The sequence below is a fragment of the Podarcis erhardii genome (assembly GCF_964252035.2).
Source record: "Podarcis erhardii genome assembly, chromosome: 13".
Lineage (NCBI taxonomy): Eukaryota > Metazoa > Chordata > Lepidosauria > Squamata > Lacertidae > Podarcis > Podarcis erhardii.
In genome coordinates, this window is record NC_138502.1 from 26,889,708 (window position 1) to 26,910,340 (window position 20,633).

Consider the following 20,633-nt stretch of genomic DNA (forward strand, 5'->3'; position numbering starts at 1 on the left):
CTTTAACTTAACAGGTCTCACTTCTGAGCAAACATGTATAGGATTGTGCTGACAGCCTCTGTTTCCCGAGGAATGTAGAAATGAAAAACACTGGAGAAAAGGGTGGTGACAGAAGATTTTAAAAGGCAGAGCACGATAGAAAAAGTTGAGCCATGGGTGAGTGCTTTGATTGCAGGCAGGGCTATACCTATTGATTCTGCACTTTCATCACACAGATCTGATGTCGAACACAGAATTCAGTACCCTAACAATCTTAGTGGTTCACTTTTATTCTTGTGTTTATTCTTGCCTTCTGATATAAACTTAGTGACACAAGTAAGGCCCCTCCAGACTCATGTTTTATTATGGGTGTATTCTGTAACATGGGTGTATTCTGTAACATGGGTGTATTCTGCAACATGGGTGCATTGGTGGTGGATTTGTTCTGTTTTATTGTTGTTCTGCGATGCTTCCTCAATGTTACCACGCTACTGCTGTCTGGAGGGGCTACAGTGGGACCGAAAAACCCCAACCAAGAACATTTGTGACATCTGTGAAAGTTATCAGATTTCAGCAGGATGTTACAGGATATGCACTGGTTGGAAATGAAGCAGTATAAGCACCTGAAAACATCTGCAGGTACAAATAGTATTGAAAGCAGGATGCTTATGACCTCCCCAATGGCATAATGAACATTAAGGACATGTGGAAGGGCCCTCGGACTGCTTTTAGGTTTCGTCTGCTGTTTTAGGTATGCTGAAAGTAGCCTGAAATCTGGTGTGCTGAAGGACGGTAGAAAAACATGATTTAAATCATCAAACAAAACAAAAAAGGTTATTGCGGGACATCCCAGAACCCAGAAAAGAATGTGAGCAGGTTTTCTGGTCAGCATTCCATACAGACTAAACCTTTAAAGCACATTCAAAGTGCATTCTTTCCCTCAAAGAATTCTGGGCCCTGTATTTTGCCCCTCACAGAGTTCCAGTTCCCAGCAACTGTAACAAACTACAGTGCCCAGAATTCTGTGAGGGATAGAATGTGCTGCAGATGTGCCTTTACGGTACAACGTGCACCCAGCCACTAGTGATAAAGCAGAATAAATGAGTAAATCTCAGTAGCTGGGAGCCTTCATTCCAGGTTTCACATTACAATTTGTTTTGCATTTATCCTCCCCAACGTGAAAATGGGCAAAGGGGTCAAGCGGATGTTTGAACTGTGGACAGAGACTGTACAAACGTCCAAGTTTTGTTATGAGATTAGGATAAGGCTGTGCTCTGGGGAGATATCATATCACAGTGTTTTTTAAACCTTTTTCCTGGACTCTTTGAAAATGGGGCTCTCTCCAGGGGGAGTGTGTCTCCAGTTGGTTTGTCTTGAGGGCAAATAAGGGGTAATTGCTTCTCCCCGTCTAGGATATCCCTTCAGATATTGCAGGACTCCACTCCCATCAACCCAGCCTGCAAGGGATAATGGGAATTGTAGTCCAACGAAATTTGGAGGGCCACAGGCTAACCATCCCAGCTCTGCATACCCTCCAACATTTCTCTGGTGAAAACAGCAATGTCCTATTCGATGAGAATAATAATAATACACTTACCCATCTGACTGGGTTGCCCCAGCTACTCTGGGCAGCTTCCAGCATACATAAAAACATAATAAAACACTAAACATTTAAAACTTCCCTATACAGGGCTGCTTTGAGATGGCTCAGGAGTCAGGTAACTCCATATCCTCCAACATTTCTCTGATGAAAATAGGAGCACCCTAAGGAAAAGCGGGACATTCCAGGATCAAATCAGAAACTGGGATGGCTTCTGTAAAGGGTCTGCCTCTGGCGTTTTAACCTATTCACATGAAACCTGTTGAATTCTGCATCTCTCAGAATTCAGGGCACTATTTTCTCAGCCTTACCTACCCCGCCAGGTTGTTGTGAGAATAAAAAAGAGCAGGGGGAGAAGTATATACGCCACTTTGAACTCCCTAGAGAAAGTATGTCTGCCCCCACCCCATGCACCTGATGTCATATGATGTCACACCTGTGGCTTCAGGTACAGGGCAGGTGGAAACATGGTTGCCCATGCACAACCAGGAGCCTTAAAGCCTTAGGTTCTACCACCCATTGGCTGTTGGGAGCTGGAGCCGAATCCTGCTGGATCAGCTGCACAGGGAACGCCCTCTCATAGCCAATGCCTGGCATAGCTCTTGCTCCCAGGTGTTCGTAGGCTGCTTGCGGTCACCCATCGGTGAGAGTGAGGTAGGAGCACAGGTAGGTAGTTAAAAGAGCCTAAACCCATGACCAAAAAAAAAGTAGTGTGCTTAAAATTTGCACATGCCCCTTTATATATACAGAGGTGGATTTAGGTATCTGAGCAAATTACTGGTGGTTGGGGTGTGTTATTTGCTGTTTGCCCTGCAGCCCTGCAAGCAAAAGTTCTCTCTCTCTCTTAAAAACGAAGTTTGTTTTTAAAGTGGGATGGAGACAAGGGCAGGAGTATGATAATCCAGTGCAAAAGATTATGGACCAGGAACTGCAAGATCAGGGTTCTAATCCCTACTCAGTCAAAAGACCTCACTAGGTGGCTTTGGGCCAATCAGTGCCTCTCAAGCCTAGCCTACCTCACAGGGTTGCTGTAAGAGTAAAATGGGGAAGGAGAACCTTGAGCTCTTTGCGGGGGGGGGGCTGTATATAAATCATGGGTTGTGAATGTAAAAATTACCATATTTTTCTGTGTATAAGAAAACGTTTTTTGCTTTATTTGTGTTTTTTTGTAAAACGTTGGGTGTCATCTTATACATGGATCATTAAAAAAACTTTGAGAGTGATTGCCCCCCCCCCCCAAAGGTGAGAAACATGCCGCCACTGCTGATCGTCGGATTTTCACTTCTAGAGGTATGGCAACCCTAAAGATTTCTTTTCTTTTAAGAAAAGGGTTCAAAAAAAAATGGGGGGGGGTGTCTTATACATGGAAAAATACAGTAATAAATAAAAGGTGCCAGCACTAAAGCACTATGCACATGTTCAGAGGCACTCTCTTTTTCTTCCTCATTACTTCAAATCTTTCCATTTCAGTATGTCCTGGGGCTGAAGACCTGAACCTAAAGAAAGGGGGAGGCTCTCAGGCTGATGAATCGAAGCCTTGCCAAAAGAGCCACCTTTGGGTGTTTGCCCCCCCCCCCCCCGGTCACCTCCAGAGCTCTGCTCATTCACACACACAGCTGAAGGCGGGCAGTTGGCATCCTTTGACTGGCGTCCTTTTAATGGGCACCCAGCCGAGGGCTTGTTAAGAGGCTGAGTCCTCCTGGTGCCCACCTGCCTTGGGAGAAGAGGATTAAATAATTCAGATTGCCGCTGGAGAGCAGCCAGCTGCCCCTCCCCTCCCCTCCCCTCCCCACCCCCTCCCACCTCCTCTCTTCCCTGCCTCCTCCTGCCCTCGCGTCTCTACCTACACAGTTCCCCAACATAGCAGGAATGAGGTTTGAGCTCAGCTACCCTCAGTTGCCTTTCGCAGAGAGGGAAGTTGGCACCGGGCACCTCTGCTGCTGCTGCTGCTGTTGAGGGGGGTCCGTCTCTCCCAGGGAGCTGGATCCAGAAGGGGGCTGGCAAGAGATCCAGAGACCCCCATCCCCATCCTTCACAAGAGGGGCAGAGTGAGTGGGGGGCGTCTTCCTTGGCGTAGGCTGGAAGAAGACACGGGCTCTGCTACAATGGACCCGAAGGAGAGGAAGAAGATCCAGTTCTCGGTGCCTGCTCCCCCTAGCCAGCTGGACCCCAGAGCGGTGGAAATGGTAAGGGGGACGAGGGTTAGGGTCGGGGGGGGGGGCGGCAGAGGCGGCTTGGGACTTAAGGATCAAGTTGCTGGGAAGTGTGAGCTGGCACTGATTTGCCGGAGTCTCTCGCATGCAATCTTTCAGCTTGCAATGCAAATAAGCACATCCAATGTGCTTCATGTTCTAACACACAGAGAGAGAGACGGGAAACACAGGAACTTCGGTCTTTAAAATATATATTACAGGGAAGGAAGACTTGCTGAAATCCGTGGGACTTATTTCCGAGTCCTCAGGTTAAGCGCGTCTATGAAATGCCCTTTGTACGATGCATATTTCTTATGTTGAAAGTGTGTGGCTCCCACTCTTTTATACTGTGAGCATTTTAGTGCTCCCTTTTTTAAAACGTGTTAAGAGTTTTCTTGTAATTTGCATCATTGCAGTTTTAACTTTGTGTAAGCCTTCCCAGAAACCTGTTGAAGAGCGGGGTGTATGAACCAGCTAAGTAAGAGAATTAAGTATTTGAAGCATTGTGTATTTATGTAGGGATTTCAGTGACTTGCATGCAAGTAACACCTGTGAATGCAAGACCAAAATGAACTAATGAACCCAACCAGGAAAATACAGTTAATGCATTTGAAATGCACTTTATTTCCTTCTTCCACAGGTGCACATTCACACCCAGATGTGCACTGTTCGCTCTTCTTCCACAACCACCCCTGAATCCCAAGCTTATTTATAAAAAGTAGGCACTTTCCTCCCATGATGGCCATTTAAGTATACATTCCTGCACACCCCACATTCAGTGTGCACCCAAACTTTCTTTTCATGCTTTTATTTTTACTCCAATGAGCAAATTCTCACATCAGATGCAAATCCCTGCTTTTCACACTTGCCTTTGCGCTTTCTGCAATTTCACACTTAAACCATGCAATCTCACACACACATACACGGCGAAGAAATCAACACTTTGAAAATTATAACTTTTGTCCAGTTTTTTTGTTTTTTACAACCATGGTTTCTGGTCCTCATGGCTTTGGAAACTTCTCGGTGGAAGTGTGAGGACAAGTCCTGGTGGAATCTCTGAAATCAGAAAGAGGGCTCTTAAAAACAGGATCTCCAGAGATCAGGGGGTGGAGCATCTGCTCTCTACTCTTTGCTCCTCCCTGTGACCAACTGAAGAGAATGTGCGATACAAAATAAGCAAATATATGTGTGTTTGCAGATGTCCGCTTTTTCAGAATTTGAGTTACGTAGATGCAAATTTCTCTCTCTCTCTCTCTAATTAGTTAATTCCACGTGCCCACATAATATACATAGCCTCCGGCCAGAAGTTTTCTGTGAGTGGCGTTGAGCAAATAAGTCACTGGCTTGCAAACTCTGTTCACCATCCGTAAAAATGTCAATACTTACAGCCTATTTCTTGGGTTTGTGTATGTAAGGATATGCACACCCACATCCACACATGCATAATCGTAATGTAATTTGCACATTAAAAGTGCTACAAAAATTATTATAATTTCTAGGGCCATGATCTAGTAAGAAAGATGCACTTTCGAGTGTGAGAGTTAAGCACGTGTTTAAACCTTTCTCATGGAAACCAGTGGAACTTAATTGTATTTTGCGGTGTAATTTGCGGTGTTGACGCTATCGACTGTACAGCATTGATGGATTGCATTTATAGACCACCTTTTTTCTCCACAACCACCTTGTGAGGTAGGTTAGTCTGAAAGGCAGTGAATCTCCCTTTCTCTTACACACAGGGAGCATGGATTGGCTAGCACAGGGGAAGAATTACAGAATCACAGCCTTGTAGAGTTGGAAGGGACACCGTGGGCATCTAGTCCAACCCCCTGCAATGCCCAGTGTGGGGCTCAAACCTACGACCCTGAGATTAAGATTCTCATGCTCTGCTGACTGAGCTATCTCAGGAGACTGTTAAATCTTGGTAGCAACAAATTCCAAATTCCAGACGGGTACTAACAGCAACCAAAGCAGAGGAGAATCTTTTCGGACCTCTGAAGACTAACCAATATATGGCAGCTGGCGTAAGCGGGGAATGGATTGTAGAAAATATCTTGTCAGATGCACAAAGCTGTCAGCTATATATGCATACATTCCATGAGTGCAGCTGCACAAAATTGTAAATATGAAATGCTTCTTGCAGTGGGTGCAGCTTAACGGTTAACACCACCTTTGCTGTTTTAAAGGTCCAACCTTCTCCAATAACCTCTTACTGCAGTGGAGATAAAGGTAAAGGACCCCTGGACAGTTAAGTCCAGTCAAAGGTGACTATGGGGTTGCAGCGCTCATCTCACTTTCAGGCCAAGGGGCACGGGTGGTGCTGTGGTCTAAACCACTGAGCCTCTTAGGCTTGCCGATCAGAAGGTTGGCAGTTCAAATCCGCGCAACGGGGTGAGCTCCCTTTTCTCTGTTCCAGCTCCTGCCAACCTAGCAGTCCGAAAGCACACCAGTGCAAAAAGATAAATAGGTATCACTGTGGTGGGAAGGTAAACGGCGTTTCCATGTGCTCTGGTTTCTGTCACGGTGTTCCGTTGCACCAGAAGCAGTATGGTCATGCTGACCACATGACCCGGAAAGCTGTCTGTGGAGAAACACTGGCTCCCTCGGCCTGAAAGTGAGATGAGTGCCGCAACTCCATAGTCGCCTTTGACTGAACTTAATCATCCAGGGGTCCTTTACCTTTACTGCAGTGGAGAAGCAAGCCTTCGGTCTTCCTGGGTCTTTGCCAATGGAATCCTGTCAGATGATGGCAGTGCCCCATCCTTGAGAGAGGGAGGCAGTGGACAGATACTGGCCCTACAGGCTCATGAATAAAATATTTGGGGGCCCTGGTAAACCCGACCCAGCGTAATCACATGACACAGCACACACACATCATTTGAATGGCAATACCAGTGACGGATTTGCGTATAAGTTAAACAAGCTATAGGTTAGGGACCCACTCTCTTGGCGGGCTCCAAAAAATTTAAAGCAAAAATAACCTGGATGTACATTTCCAAAATATATGATTAAAAAAACAAATAAAAGAAAACCTACATACAGCAACAGTGTTTTGTGTTGTGTAGGCTCCTATGATGTAAGTCATGGGCCCCCCCTGCTAGCCTGCTCCCTAAAATATCACTGGTTTGTTCATTTCTATATATAGGGTGCCTACATTCTACATGGACTGATTGCATGGCAACATGTGCAAATGGCTTTAGATACCTATTAGGTCCATAAATTACCATATAGCATATATTCAACACAAAAAACAGTGACAATTTGTTGTTGACAAAGGACAGCTGGACATATAAAGGGCCCCATTACCTTCAGTAGCTTAGGGCCTCATCAAACCTAAATCTGGCCCTGGGCAATACCCATCAACATTGGGGGGCTCAGGCCCCCTCAAATATTTTATGGGGGACCAAAGGGACCTTGGCTCCTAGGAGTCGACTCCTAATGTCTGAGAAGGGCTGTCCCCGAATGCCCTTCCCCTTCTGCATCAGGGTCTTCACCCCTAACCCCTGAAGATGAGGAACCTGACCCCAGAGTCAGCATGACAGAAACACATGATGATAAGAAGGTGGAGAACACCAGGAAGTATTCTTTGTTGCACATTCACGATGATTTGTTCTCATGATGCTCTTGGGGCGGTCACACACAACCCAGCTCCCTGCTCCTGCAAAGTTTTTTAGAGTTGGTCACATACTTCCTGTCCAATCGGTGCACATCCTGATGTAACTCCCTGATGAAATTCCATAACTTTTCATACTACGGATGTTCTGGTTTATTTCTGTCTTGCTTTTGCTACGCTGTAACCCCTCTGGACAGCAACAACACTGAGGGAGAATCATGGAACAAATGAAAGCAGAATAAATCCACTCCCTATAATGCCCTATGATTGGGTCAAAAACATGTTGCATAATACAATAAAACGGAGGTACCCGAAAAGTGATGGGATTTCAGCAAGAACTTTCCAAACAGGCACTAATGGAAAATGAAGTAGTGTGAGCACCCCAAAACTTTTGCAGCCACAGGCAAGATTAGCAGGGTAGCATATTATTAGTATTAGTATTAGTATTAGTATTAGTATTAGTATTAGTATTAGTATTAGTATTAGTATTAGTATTAGTATTAGTATTATATGGCTGCCCCAATATCATCACAAGCACAAATAATGAAGAATGCACAGGGAGGGGAAAGGATGCCTCGAGGGGGGCCTTGAGTGTTCCTAGGAAAATTAAAGTCCTTCCAACTCTTCCCCACCCCAACGCTTTCTCGTATGCTGAGCAGCATAATAATAATATATTGAATTATGAAGAGCTGAGCTGGCTGCTTCTTTCCTCATTCACATCTGATGTGTCTTTATTTCCTCCCCTCTGAGCAGCCAATGGAGACCAGCAGGGACCCAGTCATGTTCTCTGGCATGCCAGGGAGCTCTTGCCAGCCAATTCAGCTGCCTCCTCCCAAGATGCAGGCATGGGCTCTCTTCCCAAGCCACTTACGTAGCTGAGGGAGGCATCCCTGAAATCCAGGCACCTCTGGCAATTACTGTGTTAAAACAGCACTTTATTCCAGTTTCCTTACCTGATCATTATTATTTTTTGCATTTTACATCCTCTTCCACATGAGGTAAAGGCCACTTCCGGCCATTTAGCAAAATCTAGTTGACATTTAGCACTCATCTCCCTGTTAATTGCTTTGTCCGCAACCCCGTTAACCTGGAAAATCGCAGTACAAAATGTGGGGTGGTGGTGGTTCTGGCATAGAGGTCCTCCCTGCTGTTTCCGTGTGTGAATCGTGGGGGGGGGGGACAGAAGTGCATGTGCACATGAAGGATGGGTTGTGTGTGGCAACAATGTGTTTGATGACGTCCGCTGTTGAGTCACACCACGCCCACCGGTGGGAATGAAATGTAGAGCAGCAGGGTGGTATATCGGTCAAAAAGCCACAGTTTCGTAATGCGGCAGATGATGCAATGAGAAACAAATGTTATGGACAGGGACAGAAGTGCTGGCATTTCAGCTAGGGAGACAAATGCAGCCTCTATAGCTCAGTCGGTAGAGCAGGAGACTCTAGAGCTCAGGATCGTAGGTTCGAGCCCCACGTTGGGCAAAAGATTCCTGCATTGCAGAGGGTTGGACTAGATGGCCCTCGAGGTCCCGTCCAATTCTACAATGCTATCATTCTATGATTACCCATGTCCGAATGCACCCTAATTTGCCTCTATGGTCGTGGAAGGAACAGGAGAGGCAAGCCAAAAGCAGTACAGTGGTACCTCGGGTTACATACGCTTCAGGTTACAGACTCCACTAACCCAGAAATATTACCTCAGGTTAAGAACTTTGCTTCAGGATGAGAACAGAGGACAGGGCATGGATGAAACTGGTGGTCCCAGTGCTCATTCCCAAATCCAGGAATGGGGCCCTAGTCGCAGCTCCCAAACATGCTCAAAGTCTTGTCTCACAGAGAAGACCTTGGGGTACTTGGCTTGTGAATTTGTACAGGCAAAATTGGAGTGGTGTGTTCTCAGAACCTCACCCTAAAAAAGAAGAATGCATTGCCCATCTTTTTCTGTCTCATATTCCTCTGCAAAACTAACAAATCCTCCATATGATATCTGTTCCAGATTCGCCGACGAAGACCAACTCCAGCCTTGCTGTTCCAGCTGTCAGAAACATCATCCCCTGGTGAGTCTTAATTCTTCTTATCAGGCCAGGATGGGGGTAGGAGAAGAGGACAGGTGGCCTGGGGTGTGGACTAGACAGGCCTTTGGCTTTTCTTATATCCTCACGTCCACAGTGGCAGCATTTGAATATGTATGAACATTCAAAAGTGGTTTATATCAAGTCAGAATGTTGGCCCATCTAGACCACGAGTGAGGAACCTATGGCTCTTCAGAAGTCACTAGACTACAATCCCATCATCCCTGACCATTGGCCATGCATGCTTGGGCTGATGGGAGTTGTAGTTCAGCAACATCTGGAGTACAATGTTCCCCGTTCCTGATTTAGATCCTTCAGCTGGAGATAGCAGGGGTACAGGCAGGGGTTAGGCAGGAAAACAGGTAACAGACTGTATGGCAAAGACCTTCTTTTGCAAAAAAAAAACAAAAACAAAATCCAGACACTGTTTCCTTGAGAACAAAAAAAAAATTAACATCTTTTTGGGATAAGCTAAACAACCTTCCTTCTGATTCCTGTTCTCGATTTATATGTGTATGATAAGATGCATACTGAACATTTCAAAATTGTTCAGATGCCTGTAAACCCCAGTAACCCAAGGCTGTTCTGGAGCTGTTACATTTGATTGGCTTGGTTTTACAACTTTTTTTTTTATTTGTACAAATGACGTCAGCCGAAGAACTTTGGTTACAGAGCAACTCAGAAATACAACGCTATAAATCAGCAATCCCTTAGCCTGCCCCCCCCCCCAAAAAACAACCACACCTCTGTCAGATTGGCTGGTAAAATCTCCAAACTGCAGATGAATAGAAGTTAGAAGCTGAGAATTTTGTGGTTTAGGGATATAGGCAAATGCCTTGTATCAAGCCAGATGATTGGTCCGCCTTGCTGAATAAATTCTACGTCAGCCTTCGTCAATTTGGTGCCCTACTGGCGTTTTCCATTACAACTTCCTTCAGGTTGGTGAAAACCGGTAGGTGCTGACTGGCAACTTCTCAGACAGGGATCCTTCCCAGCCCTACCTGGAGATGCTGGGGCTTGAACCTGCTACAGCCTTCTTTATGAACCCCTCAGCTTTGACCCTTCCCCACCGAGTGCGTTTGTGGCTGGGGTGAGACCCGGCCTGGAGTCTGGCCAGTTCACAGTCTTAGCTGCTACAGTACATTAGTTGCTTAAAAATAAGTGATTTACTGCATAAACACACGCTAAACAACTTAAAGATTCAGAAATCTTTTGTAAGGGAAATGCAAACTAAGAACCAAGGAAGGGAAATACCGCCCCCCCAACATGGAAAGCAGAGGCAATTCCCAGCTGCGCCCCCGTCCTCCCCGTAACAAACCTTGCTTTTCAAACTGCATTGCAAGAAAGCTCATCGCTGGAGTTTCTTTCTGTGCTCAAGGTTCCATCCAAGCAGCTGGAAAATAAGACTATGTTCCTCAGTATCTCTTGCTAGAGGTGAACAGCCTTCCAGCCCTTGGTAGTTCCTTCTCTGGACAATAGCCTCCCTTGTTGTACAGGGACAGGCAGGGCATGAAGGACAGAATCTACCTATTCCACGGGCTGATTCCCTCCCAAGGAACTTTCCACAACACATCCTCCAGCTACGTTTATGTGGCCAGGAAACTTTCACAGTCGGAACGGTGGGTGAGCAGCGTTGTTGCTTAACTGCAGCTGGAATTTGCCAGTGGTTGGCTCCGTTCCAGACCTCAGAGTTGGGCACCGCGAGTGCAGTTTCTCGCAGCGCACATTGGGGTGTCTTAACACACAATGGCTTAATTTCTGAAATGAGACCTTGCGTGCTTCCAGACCGGGAGGCTTTATATCACACATAGTGTTTATGAGTCTGTGATTGACGTATCTTTCGCAAGACCTCTGTATTATTATTATTATTATTGGATTATTATTATAGGATTATTATACATGCACTGTGCAGAGGTCCTGAGCGAACACTTCCTCTGAGCGGCCTTGCTGAAATTCAGACGTGTCTTTAGTAAGCAGCAATAAGTGGAAATAGGTAAAGGCAAAGGGACCCCTGACCATTAGGTCCAGTCGTGGCCGACTCTGGGGTTGCGGCGCTCATCTCGCTTTATTGGCTGACGGAGCTGGCGTACAGCTTCTGGGTCATGTGGCCAGCAGGACTAAGCTGCTTCTGGCGAACCAGAGCAGCGCACGGAAACGCCGTTTACCTTCCCACCGGAGTGGTACCTATTTATCTACTTACACTTTGACGTGCTTTCAAACTGCTGGGTTGGCAGGAGAAGTGGAAATCAACACACTTAAAAATCGAAGAAGAGTGTGCTGGATCAGGCAAAGCATCCCGTTCTCACAGTGGCCACCCTGTAGGAAACCTGCAAGCAGGATTTGACCAAAAGTGCACTCGCCTCTCCTGTGGTTTCCAGTGGATGGTATTCAGAAGCATTGCTGGCTCCAACTGGGGAAGGCAGAGCACAGATCATAGATCATGGCCCTTTCCTCCATGAATTTGTCCAGTCCTCTTTTAAAGCCATCCAGGTTTGTGGCCATCCTTGCCTCCTGTGGGAGCAAGATCCGTAGCTGAACTATGCACTGCATGAAGAAGTATTTATTTTTATCTGTCCTGAATCTTCCAGCATTCAGTTTCATTATGAGAGACGGGGGGGGGGGCTTTCTCCATCCATTTTCTCCATGCTGTGCATCCCATAAGGAACAAAAAAAGGCTAGGTTGTGCTCAGGTGAGGAACAAACGGAAGCAGTGTGGCAATGGAGCCCACCCACAGAAATGTCACATAACAAACAGCCCGTCACAAAAATCCACTTGTGATTGTGGACATACACAACAGGTAATTTTTTACTGATCTGAAATCCAGGTGGAACCACTAAAAGGCAGATACTTTGGTGGCGGTGATATGTCCATGATGCAAAAACATCTGAGCAGTTCTGCAACAAACTCCCATCAGTGTCAGGGTCTGGGTGGAGGAGGAATGGTGCAGACCACCTCCCCAGCCTGACCCTTCCAGAGAAGGAGACAGTTCAGAATGACAACAGAAGTTTGAGGGAGGTCACAGCTCAGAGGCAGATGAAGGGGAAAGCTGGGAAATAGTGGGAGAGGAGGAGGAGGAGGAAGAAGAAGCACTAGGGGAGAAACAGCTGATGGACTCAGTGTCTTTAGAAAGCATTCAAGACCCGACCCCCTTTCTCCCAGAACATGGTGGGCCTTGAAAGTAGGAGAGCAAAGAGTTCAAAGGCAAAGGGCACTTTCCAGGACCCATAGCACTGGCTCATGAGGAAGTGGGAGAGACAGAGGGGGTGGGGTTTCACTCAGAGCAACGCCATTATTCTGAGAGGCCACACTCCCAAGCCTCTCTCTCTGAATATTGCATAAATGCAGATGTAAGGACTTTTCCTTGTCTTGTCCATTCCTGGCAACCTGCCGTGGGAGTTGGATCCTCGGCTGCCTGACAATCAGGATGCACTCCTAGCGATGTTCATGCAGAGGTAACCAGAGGTGGTGCCCATGGGTGAAGATGTGCCCACAGAGACCTTCTGTGCTGCCCACACAGTCCCTTAAATTAGACTTGAAAGAAGCGACTCTGTTGTAGCCAGTAAAATAGGTGTGCTTGGTCCCTGGGTGTGGGTGGTTACCTATATTTTTTACCTGTTTGGAATGTCCCCATGATTGGTGACACCTTGCTAATGCATTCCCATAAGCCAGGCATGTCCAACAGGCAGATCGTGATCTACCAGTAGATCACTGGATGTCTGTGGTAGATCACTTGTAGATCAGTGGCTCTCCCCAAAGAAGCTAAAAAACTTTGGCTCCCCTAAAAAAGCATCTTTGCCCTGCATCCCTTAAAAATGGGGCTTTCCTCCCCCAAAAAAGCTCAGTGTCACTTTCCTTCTCCCTAAAGAAGCTCAACAACTTTGATCTGAACCCCAAAAAAGGGGGTAGATCGCTGCCAGTTTTTAACTCTGTGAGTAGATTGCAGACTCTTGGAAATTGGCCACGCCTGCCATAAGCCATTGCTTTCACTCTGGAAGATCTAAACTCCAGGTGGCTACATACTGGTGATGGAAAGGAGCATGTGAGATGCAGGATGCTGCCTTGTACCAACTCAAACCACTGGTCTATCCAACTCAGCATCACCTGCTCTAACCAAGCAGTGGCCCTCCAGGGATTTCAGGCAGGAGTATTTCCCAGCCCTGTCAGAAGATGCCTGGGCCTGGGCCCTTCTGTAAACAACGAATGTGCTCCACCACCGATCTGTGGCCCAACGTACAGAAATGGGTTCTGCGGAGCTCAGGCACATTAGGCAAGGTTACGATCTCTTGGGATCATGGACACGTTTAATTGGAGAGGCTCTTCTTCACACAGAAGATCTGGGCAGCTCCTAACCAAGACACAAACAGTATTTTTTAAAACGTGAAGATAATTTTCAGAAAACAAGATACACAGAGGAAGCATTGTTTATCCCTGGCAGTTGAACATTTTTTCCAAGCCAAAAGGTCTGGCAGAGGCCCAGGATGAAACCTGGGTTTTGGCTAACCACTGGAGGGTGAGTTCCAGAGTTCCATCTTTCTGAGTCCTCTCCTTGTTCTAAACGCCATGCTCAGCTGATCTAAAAACAGGGATGGGAATCTTGTAGCCCTCGAGATGTTTGCCGGCCTACAACTCCCACCATCCATGGCAATTGGCCTTGTAAGCTGGGGTTGTTGGGAGTTGGAATCCAGCAACAGCTGGGCAGCCAGAGGCTCTCCACCAAAAACAGGGTGGGGCAGAGTGCCCAGATGCTTCTTTAAGGAGCTAAGGAGAAGAGGGCATTTCAGCAGTCAGGCTTGGTAGCCCTCGTACTGTTCCACTTGGAAATGAAGCTCTACCCCTATCCCCATACCTTCCAACATTTCTCCAGTGAAACAGGGACTTCCTATTAGATAATAATAATAATTTTACTGTTTATACCCTCCCCCCCTTCTGACTGAGTTGCCCCAGCCCCTCTGGGTGGCTTCCAACACATAATAAAACATTAAACATTTTAAAAAAAAACTCCCCTCTACAGGGCTGCCTTCAGATGTCTTCTAAAGGTTGTATTTTCACTTATCTCCTGAGATCTGGGGTTGCATAACTCCATACCCTCTGACATTTCTCTGATGCAAATAGAGACGTCCTAAGGAAAAGCAGGACATTCCAGGATCAAATCAGAAATTGGGATGGCTTCTGAAAATCTGGGACTGTCCCTGGAAAATAGGAACAATGGGGGGGGGTCTAGATTCCCAGTTGCTGACACGGGCCTAATTTTGAAGAAAGGCCTGTGCGTTGGATTGTGAGAGGGGTGGCTTCTCCACATAAAAGGCACAGTTACAAAAGACTTTTTGGCTTGCAGTGACTTATGCCCACCAATAGCTCCATTCATCAGTGGACCCCATGAAGCTTCAACAGGGAGGCAGCTGCTCCCACGCTAGGCATAATGGATTTAACCAGGTTATTACTGCTGAATAGGAGGTAAAACATTCCAGCCTGGTTCATAAATCCAAGCAGCTGAGCAGGTACTCTCTGAACACGACTGCAGGCAATTCTATGCAGGAAAGCTATTTGCGTAAGCGGCTCACTGTGCTGTTTGGGGTGGTTTAAAAACATGCTGATGAACTCCCATGGTTTGCAGAGGCACTGTTGAAATCAACCCAATGCGGGGAGCCAATCACACAAATAGATTGCTGTGCCAAGCTGCCTCCGCACAGTCAAGTTGCCAGGCGGTCACCTGCCTGGTTGCTTGAATGCATGAATGAGACGCCCTGTGCCACCAGCACAACTTTGCCACGAAACGCCTATGAGCGTGAATCAAGTCCTTTGCACCTCTCCCAGTGTCCTGGAGCAGGCCTCCCCAACCTGGTGGCCTGCAAATCCCAGCAGCCACTGCCAATGATCAGGGATGATGGAAGGTGTCCTCCACAACGTCTAGAGGATTCCACATTGGGTATTTCTGTCTCAGATTGCGGAAATTCAGATTGCAATTCTATGCCTCTTTGTTGTTTGCTTTTACTGACGCTGCTCTCTTTTCTTGTTTGCTTCTTTCTTCACCTGCTCGCTGCAGAAGACGAAGGTTCTCCATACCAGGTCAGTATCACCGGTTATACGTAGGAGAAGAAGGCATGCAAAGGAAAGGAGCAGTTGGGTGAAAAAGGCTACAAGGGCATATCTGGTTTAATAGTAATTCCTTGTCCCCAGAGATTCCTGGAGATGTTGGGTTGCCTGTCATACAGTCATACCTCGGGTTACAGACACTTTGAGTTGTGTGATTTCGGGTTGCGCACTGCTCCGAACCCAGAAGTACTGGAACTGGTTACTTCCGGGTTTCAGCGCTTGCGCATGCGCAGAAGTGCTAAATCGCGCTTTGCGTGTGCGCAGAAGAACCGAATCGCAACCCGCATGTTGCGGCGCCATGGGTTGCGAATGTGCTTCCCGCACGGATCACGTTCGCAACCCGAGCGTCCACTGTATCTCAGCTTTCTTCCATCCTGATGGAACGGCAATTTGCACAGGCAGGATTCCTAGGTGCAGTGGTGTGGGGTGAAATTTTTCATAACGGAAACAGTTAGGGCCAGAGGAGCCAGCTTGCAAGTTCAGTGTAAGGTCAACATTGTGCACGCCTGAGTATTGCACCTCCCTCCCTAAACAGGGCAGAAGCTTCCTGGGCTTTGGGAAGGAGGTGCCAGGCTTCTGTCAGAATGCCAGAGCTCTGCTGCCTCCTTCCCAAAGTTGGGCAATCTTGGGAAGGTGGCAGGAGGGCTCTTGGACCCCATCAGAGAGAGAACCAAGTAGCATGTCCCCATTATTCTTTTTTTATTGGTATACTAAGTGCCTCTTACTCAGGGCCGGATTTAGGTTTGATGAGGCCCTAAGCTACTGAAGGTAATGGGGTCCTTTATATGTCCAGCTGTCCTTTGTCAACAACAAATTGTCACTGTTTTTTTGTGTTGAATATATGCTGTATGGTAATTTATGGACCTAATAAGTATCTAAAGCCATTTGCACATGTTGCCATGCAGCTAGTCCATGCAGAATGTAGGCACCCTATATATAGAAATGAGCAAACCAGTGATATTTTAGGGAGCAGGCTAGCAGCCCATTACTTACATCATAGGAGCCTACACAACACAAAACACTGTTGCTGTATGTAGGTTTTATTTTATATGTTTTTTATCTTGTATTTTGGAAATGTACATCCAGGTGTTTTTTTCCTTTAAATTTTTTGGGGGGCCCCAAGAGAGTGGGGCCCTAAGCTAGAGCTTGTTTAGCTTATACGGAAATCCAGCACTGCTCTTACTCAGCATTGCTTGGGAATTCTAAGAAACCAAAAAATCAGTGCTGTGCAAAAGCTTCAGCCCTCCATCTTAATTTAAAATGGTGCCCCATCGTATCCAAACATGGACAAAAACCTGCTTCTTGACCTCAGGAACCATCATGAAGACTTTGGTTCGGATATCTCAAGAGGTGTCCAACTGCATAAAGAACAGACAGCATTCCAAAATACACAGTAAATTTCACAGTAATGGCACGCCAGCTTTCTTTCAGGGAAGCTTGTTCCCCATCATTGATCTCTTTGGCTACACAATGATAGGATTCTGAGGTGCCCTAATTTTCTCCAGAACACATTCTGAAAAGCATTGCTGCATTATATTCTGGAGGAGTATATTATACGCCGCCCAAAAAGGTGTGCATTTTCACTCTGCGTGTGTGTGTGTGTGTGTGTGTGTGTGTGTGTGGCTGCCAAGGAAGGAGACTGCTTCTGAATTAAGTGCAGAGTGCTTACTACCCCTCAGTGCTGTTGCGTAAGCACAGCCAGCCTCCCCCGCCAAGTATCTATGGGTGTGAGGAGGCAGAATTCCTGAATATGGAGGAGTGGTTGACTTCCTTACTGCTTCTCTGAACAAAGGCTTAGAACATTTTAAGGTGAACTGTTTAACGTGGAAATCAAAACTCCGGCTTTTATGCAATCAGTGGGTGGGGAAATGGTTCTGCTTGAAGAACATTGCATTTTCGCAGCATTCAAGCTTCTGCTTGCATGAGTGTCAGAGACAGCGCATGAGAGCCAGTGTGGTGTAGTGGTTAGGAGCAGTGGATTCGTAATCTGGTGAACCGGGTTCGATTCCCCGCTCCTCCACATGCAGCTGCTGGTGACCTTGGGCTCGTCACACTTCTCTGAAGTCTCTCAGCCTCACTCACCTCACAGAGTGTTTGTTGTGAGGGAGGAAGGGAAAGGAGATTGTTAGCCGCTTTGAGACTCCTTTGGGTAGTGATAAAGTGGGATATCCAAATTATTCTTCTTCTTCTTAAATGGGGGGTGGGAATTGTTGGTTCAAGGTGAATAATTCTCAAAATAGGGGGAGGCTGAGGTTTTGTTTATTTGCTAATTAGTGGATCAGTGTATTTATTTGTTTATCAATTGAATATTGCCAATATTGCTCGCTACTATTTATGTGGCTTGTTCCCCACCCCCACAGATGTTATATGTAAAATTAATGTATGATATGATACCCCCCTTTCCCCCTATAATATTGTGTATTGTGTATTTTTCTTTGCTGTAAATCACTTGGAGACCTTCAGAAGACAAGCGACTAATAAGTTTAAATAATAATAATAATAATAATAATAGTGAGCAACTCAGGGTTTATCTGCACCTCTGCATGCCCCACTGCTCCCCCAACCCCAGGGAAACCCATTCTTTGGCGCTAAATCCAAACAAATGGCAATTGGGTTTTCTGCAGACTGCCGTTTGTTCCAATTTAGCTCTAAAGAGTGAGGGAAAGTCTGGAAAGCATGGGACAAGGAGAAAAACACTTGGACCCATGCTTTCCAGGCCCAGGACAAACAGGAGTGTGGACGAGCCTTTAGCTTCGTGTACTGTGCTGAATAGCAGCCCTTAGCTAGCAAAGAGGAAACTCACAGGAGAACTGGAATGAATTAACCCAGGAATTCTCAAACTTTGTGCCAGTGCATGCTAATAAATTATTGTGGCGAGGTCAAGTAAATACGTAACAGAACCCAAAATACTTGATGAGGGGTGCTAGCTCGAATAAAATAATCACAAGACGCAGCGCATGCACACCATTTGAATGGCAATGCCTATCAACTTGGGGGGCAAGCCCCCTCAAATGTTTTCCTGGGTGAGGGGTGAAGGGACTTCAGCCCTAGTTGGCTCCTTGATACAGTGGAGTCTGCAGCAGGGTAGCTAGTCGCTCAGGCGCCCGGGGGCAGGGCAAGCCATCCATGGAGGCAAGGCACTCTGGGCGGACCTGCATGGAGTCCACCCACCACTCCCTGCATGAGTCCCTGCTCTGAGGTTGCCTCTTTCCACCAGCCTTCACTGGCTTGCTGATTCTCCCTCATCTCTGCAGCAGAGGGTTCAATCACACTTGGCACAGAATCACAGCAGAATTATCCACCCTCAAAGCAGGCTGCACATGACTGGCGTCTCTGCTCAGGTCGGCATTGCTCAGATCGGCAATTCATTTAGAAACTTCAGCAGGCATCAACTCTTGGCAACCTCTGAGACAGTTGCCAGGGCCCCAGCACTCTGGCAGACCCACTGATACCTTGGGGTTTCTTCTTCTTCTCCTTCTTCTTCTTCTTCTTCTTCTTCTTCTTCTTCTTCTTCTTCTTCTTCCTCCTCCTCCTCCTCCTCTTCATTTTTCTGGCCTGATGTTCTGAAAAGCAGCAGGTGACTAGATCAAGCCCCCCTTTTTTTGCCACAGTGCCCCCAACCTAATATCGCTGTGAGAAATGAAGTGTGGTTAGACCCATCAGCCCAGTCCTGCTTGGAGCTAAGGAAGTCCATCGGGCCCACTGACAGAAGAGGGGGCCCACCCAGGGCCTGTTGCCCAGAGGCCCCACAAACCTGACAGACACAGGAGAGGATAGAACCCTTTGGAGGGAAGAAGTAAGGCTTTGGGGGTGTAAAAGTTGGTCCACATTTGAGCATTATTTAGCTGCTAATCAAAATCCACCCCTGCACATATTTACATTTGTATAGGAAGCAAAACTTTGGGCTTTCCCATGCACACCAGTAGGCAATCCCTTTTGTGTTTGTCCTTGCCTTCTCATTTGCTGAGTCTATTGTGCCAGTTAAGTACCTACAGGGTGTGCATATAGATAGCTGTGCTTGGTTTTTTGTTTTTTTTTAAAGAAAATTCCCCGCCCAAGAAGTCTGCAAAAGCCCACACTCAGGCTATTGCAAATTGCTTGTGCAGTTTTCTGTAAAGCTGAGGCATAGGAGCCAACTCCTAGGAGCCAAGATCTCCTTGGACCCCCCCCCCCTAAAATATTTGAGGGACTGGGGGCATTGAGCATTGCCATTCAAATGGTGTATGTGTGCCATGGCTTGTGATCAATTATGTGGTGCGGGACTTACTTGCCCCCTCCCCAATACAGTATTTTATTTAGGTTGGCAACTCTGACTGAGGGATCAGAAGAGAGAGAGAGAGAGAGAGAGAGAGAGAGAGAGAGAGAGAGAGAGAGAGATCTTCTAACTCTTAACACACCAGCAAAAACACAATAAACTCCATTGTGTGCAAACCCTGAGAGTGAAGTCAGAATGAGTGCTCAGTGAACATTAAATAATCTACCCTCCCTGGATGCTCAGTAAGCAGGTTGCCTGCAAGCAACTGTTTCCCAGAACGTTTTTAAGATGGAGAGGGAAGAGAAGAGCGGCACAGCTGCCCTCCTGCCACACAGGAAGGCCACCCCTGTGGCAAAGCTGACACCCCCTGTGCTTTGAACAGCAGCCTGAAACTTAAACCCAGCACGTGACACTTTTCACTGTCACTTATCTCCTACACTTGGAAAAGCTTCACCTGCTAAATTTCTGTTTCTGCCAAGCCAGATGAAATAGATGAGGCAGCCACCCTGTCCATCGGTGTGGCCTGAATAATTGCTCTTTTGTTTTTTTGAACTGAGACATGAAAAAAATCCAGCATTCTAAAAGGTGGCAGAGAGACACAGGACACCATTTGAACTGAATGTGTGAATAATCCTGTTGCTGAGAGAGAGAACTGGCTGACTTTAGAAGGCAGAGGTAGACTCTTTCTTTCTTCAGCTGCTAGATATCCTTCAGGCTCCCCCATTACAGACCCTCCAAGTGTCCCTATTTTCCAGGGATGTCCCTGATTTAGAGAAGCCATCCCACTTTCTGATTTCCTGGAATGTCATGCTTTTCCCTATTTTCATTGGAG

General features: G+C 46.6%; 1 protein-coding gene across 1 annotated transcript in view; it reads left to right on the top strand.

Moving 5' to 3' along the window:
* Positions 1 to 3,401: 3,401 nt before the first annotated feature.
* Positions 3,402 to 20,633, top strand: part of PPP1R1B (protein phosphatase 1 regulatory inhibitor subunit 1B) — a 50,356-nt gene continuing 33,124 nt past the window's right edge. Inside the window, exons 1-3 of the mRNA XM_081837062.1 lie at positions 3,402 to 3,765; positions 9,377 to 9,437; positions 15,497 to 15,519. Coding sequence (XP_081693188.1) covers positions 3,685 to 3,765; positions 9,377 to 9,437; positions 15,497 to 15,519 — 165 coding nt within the window. The 5' untranslated portion in view covers positions 3,402 to 3,684. The remainder of the gene's footprint in view (positions 3,766 to 9,376; positions 9,438 to 15,496; positions 15,520 to 20,633) is intronic.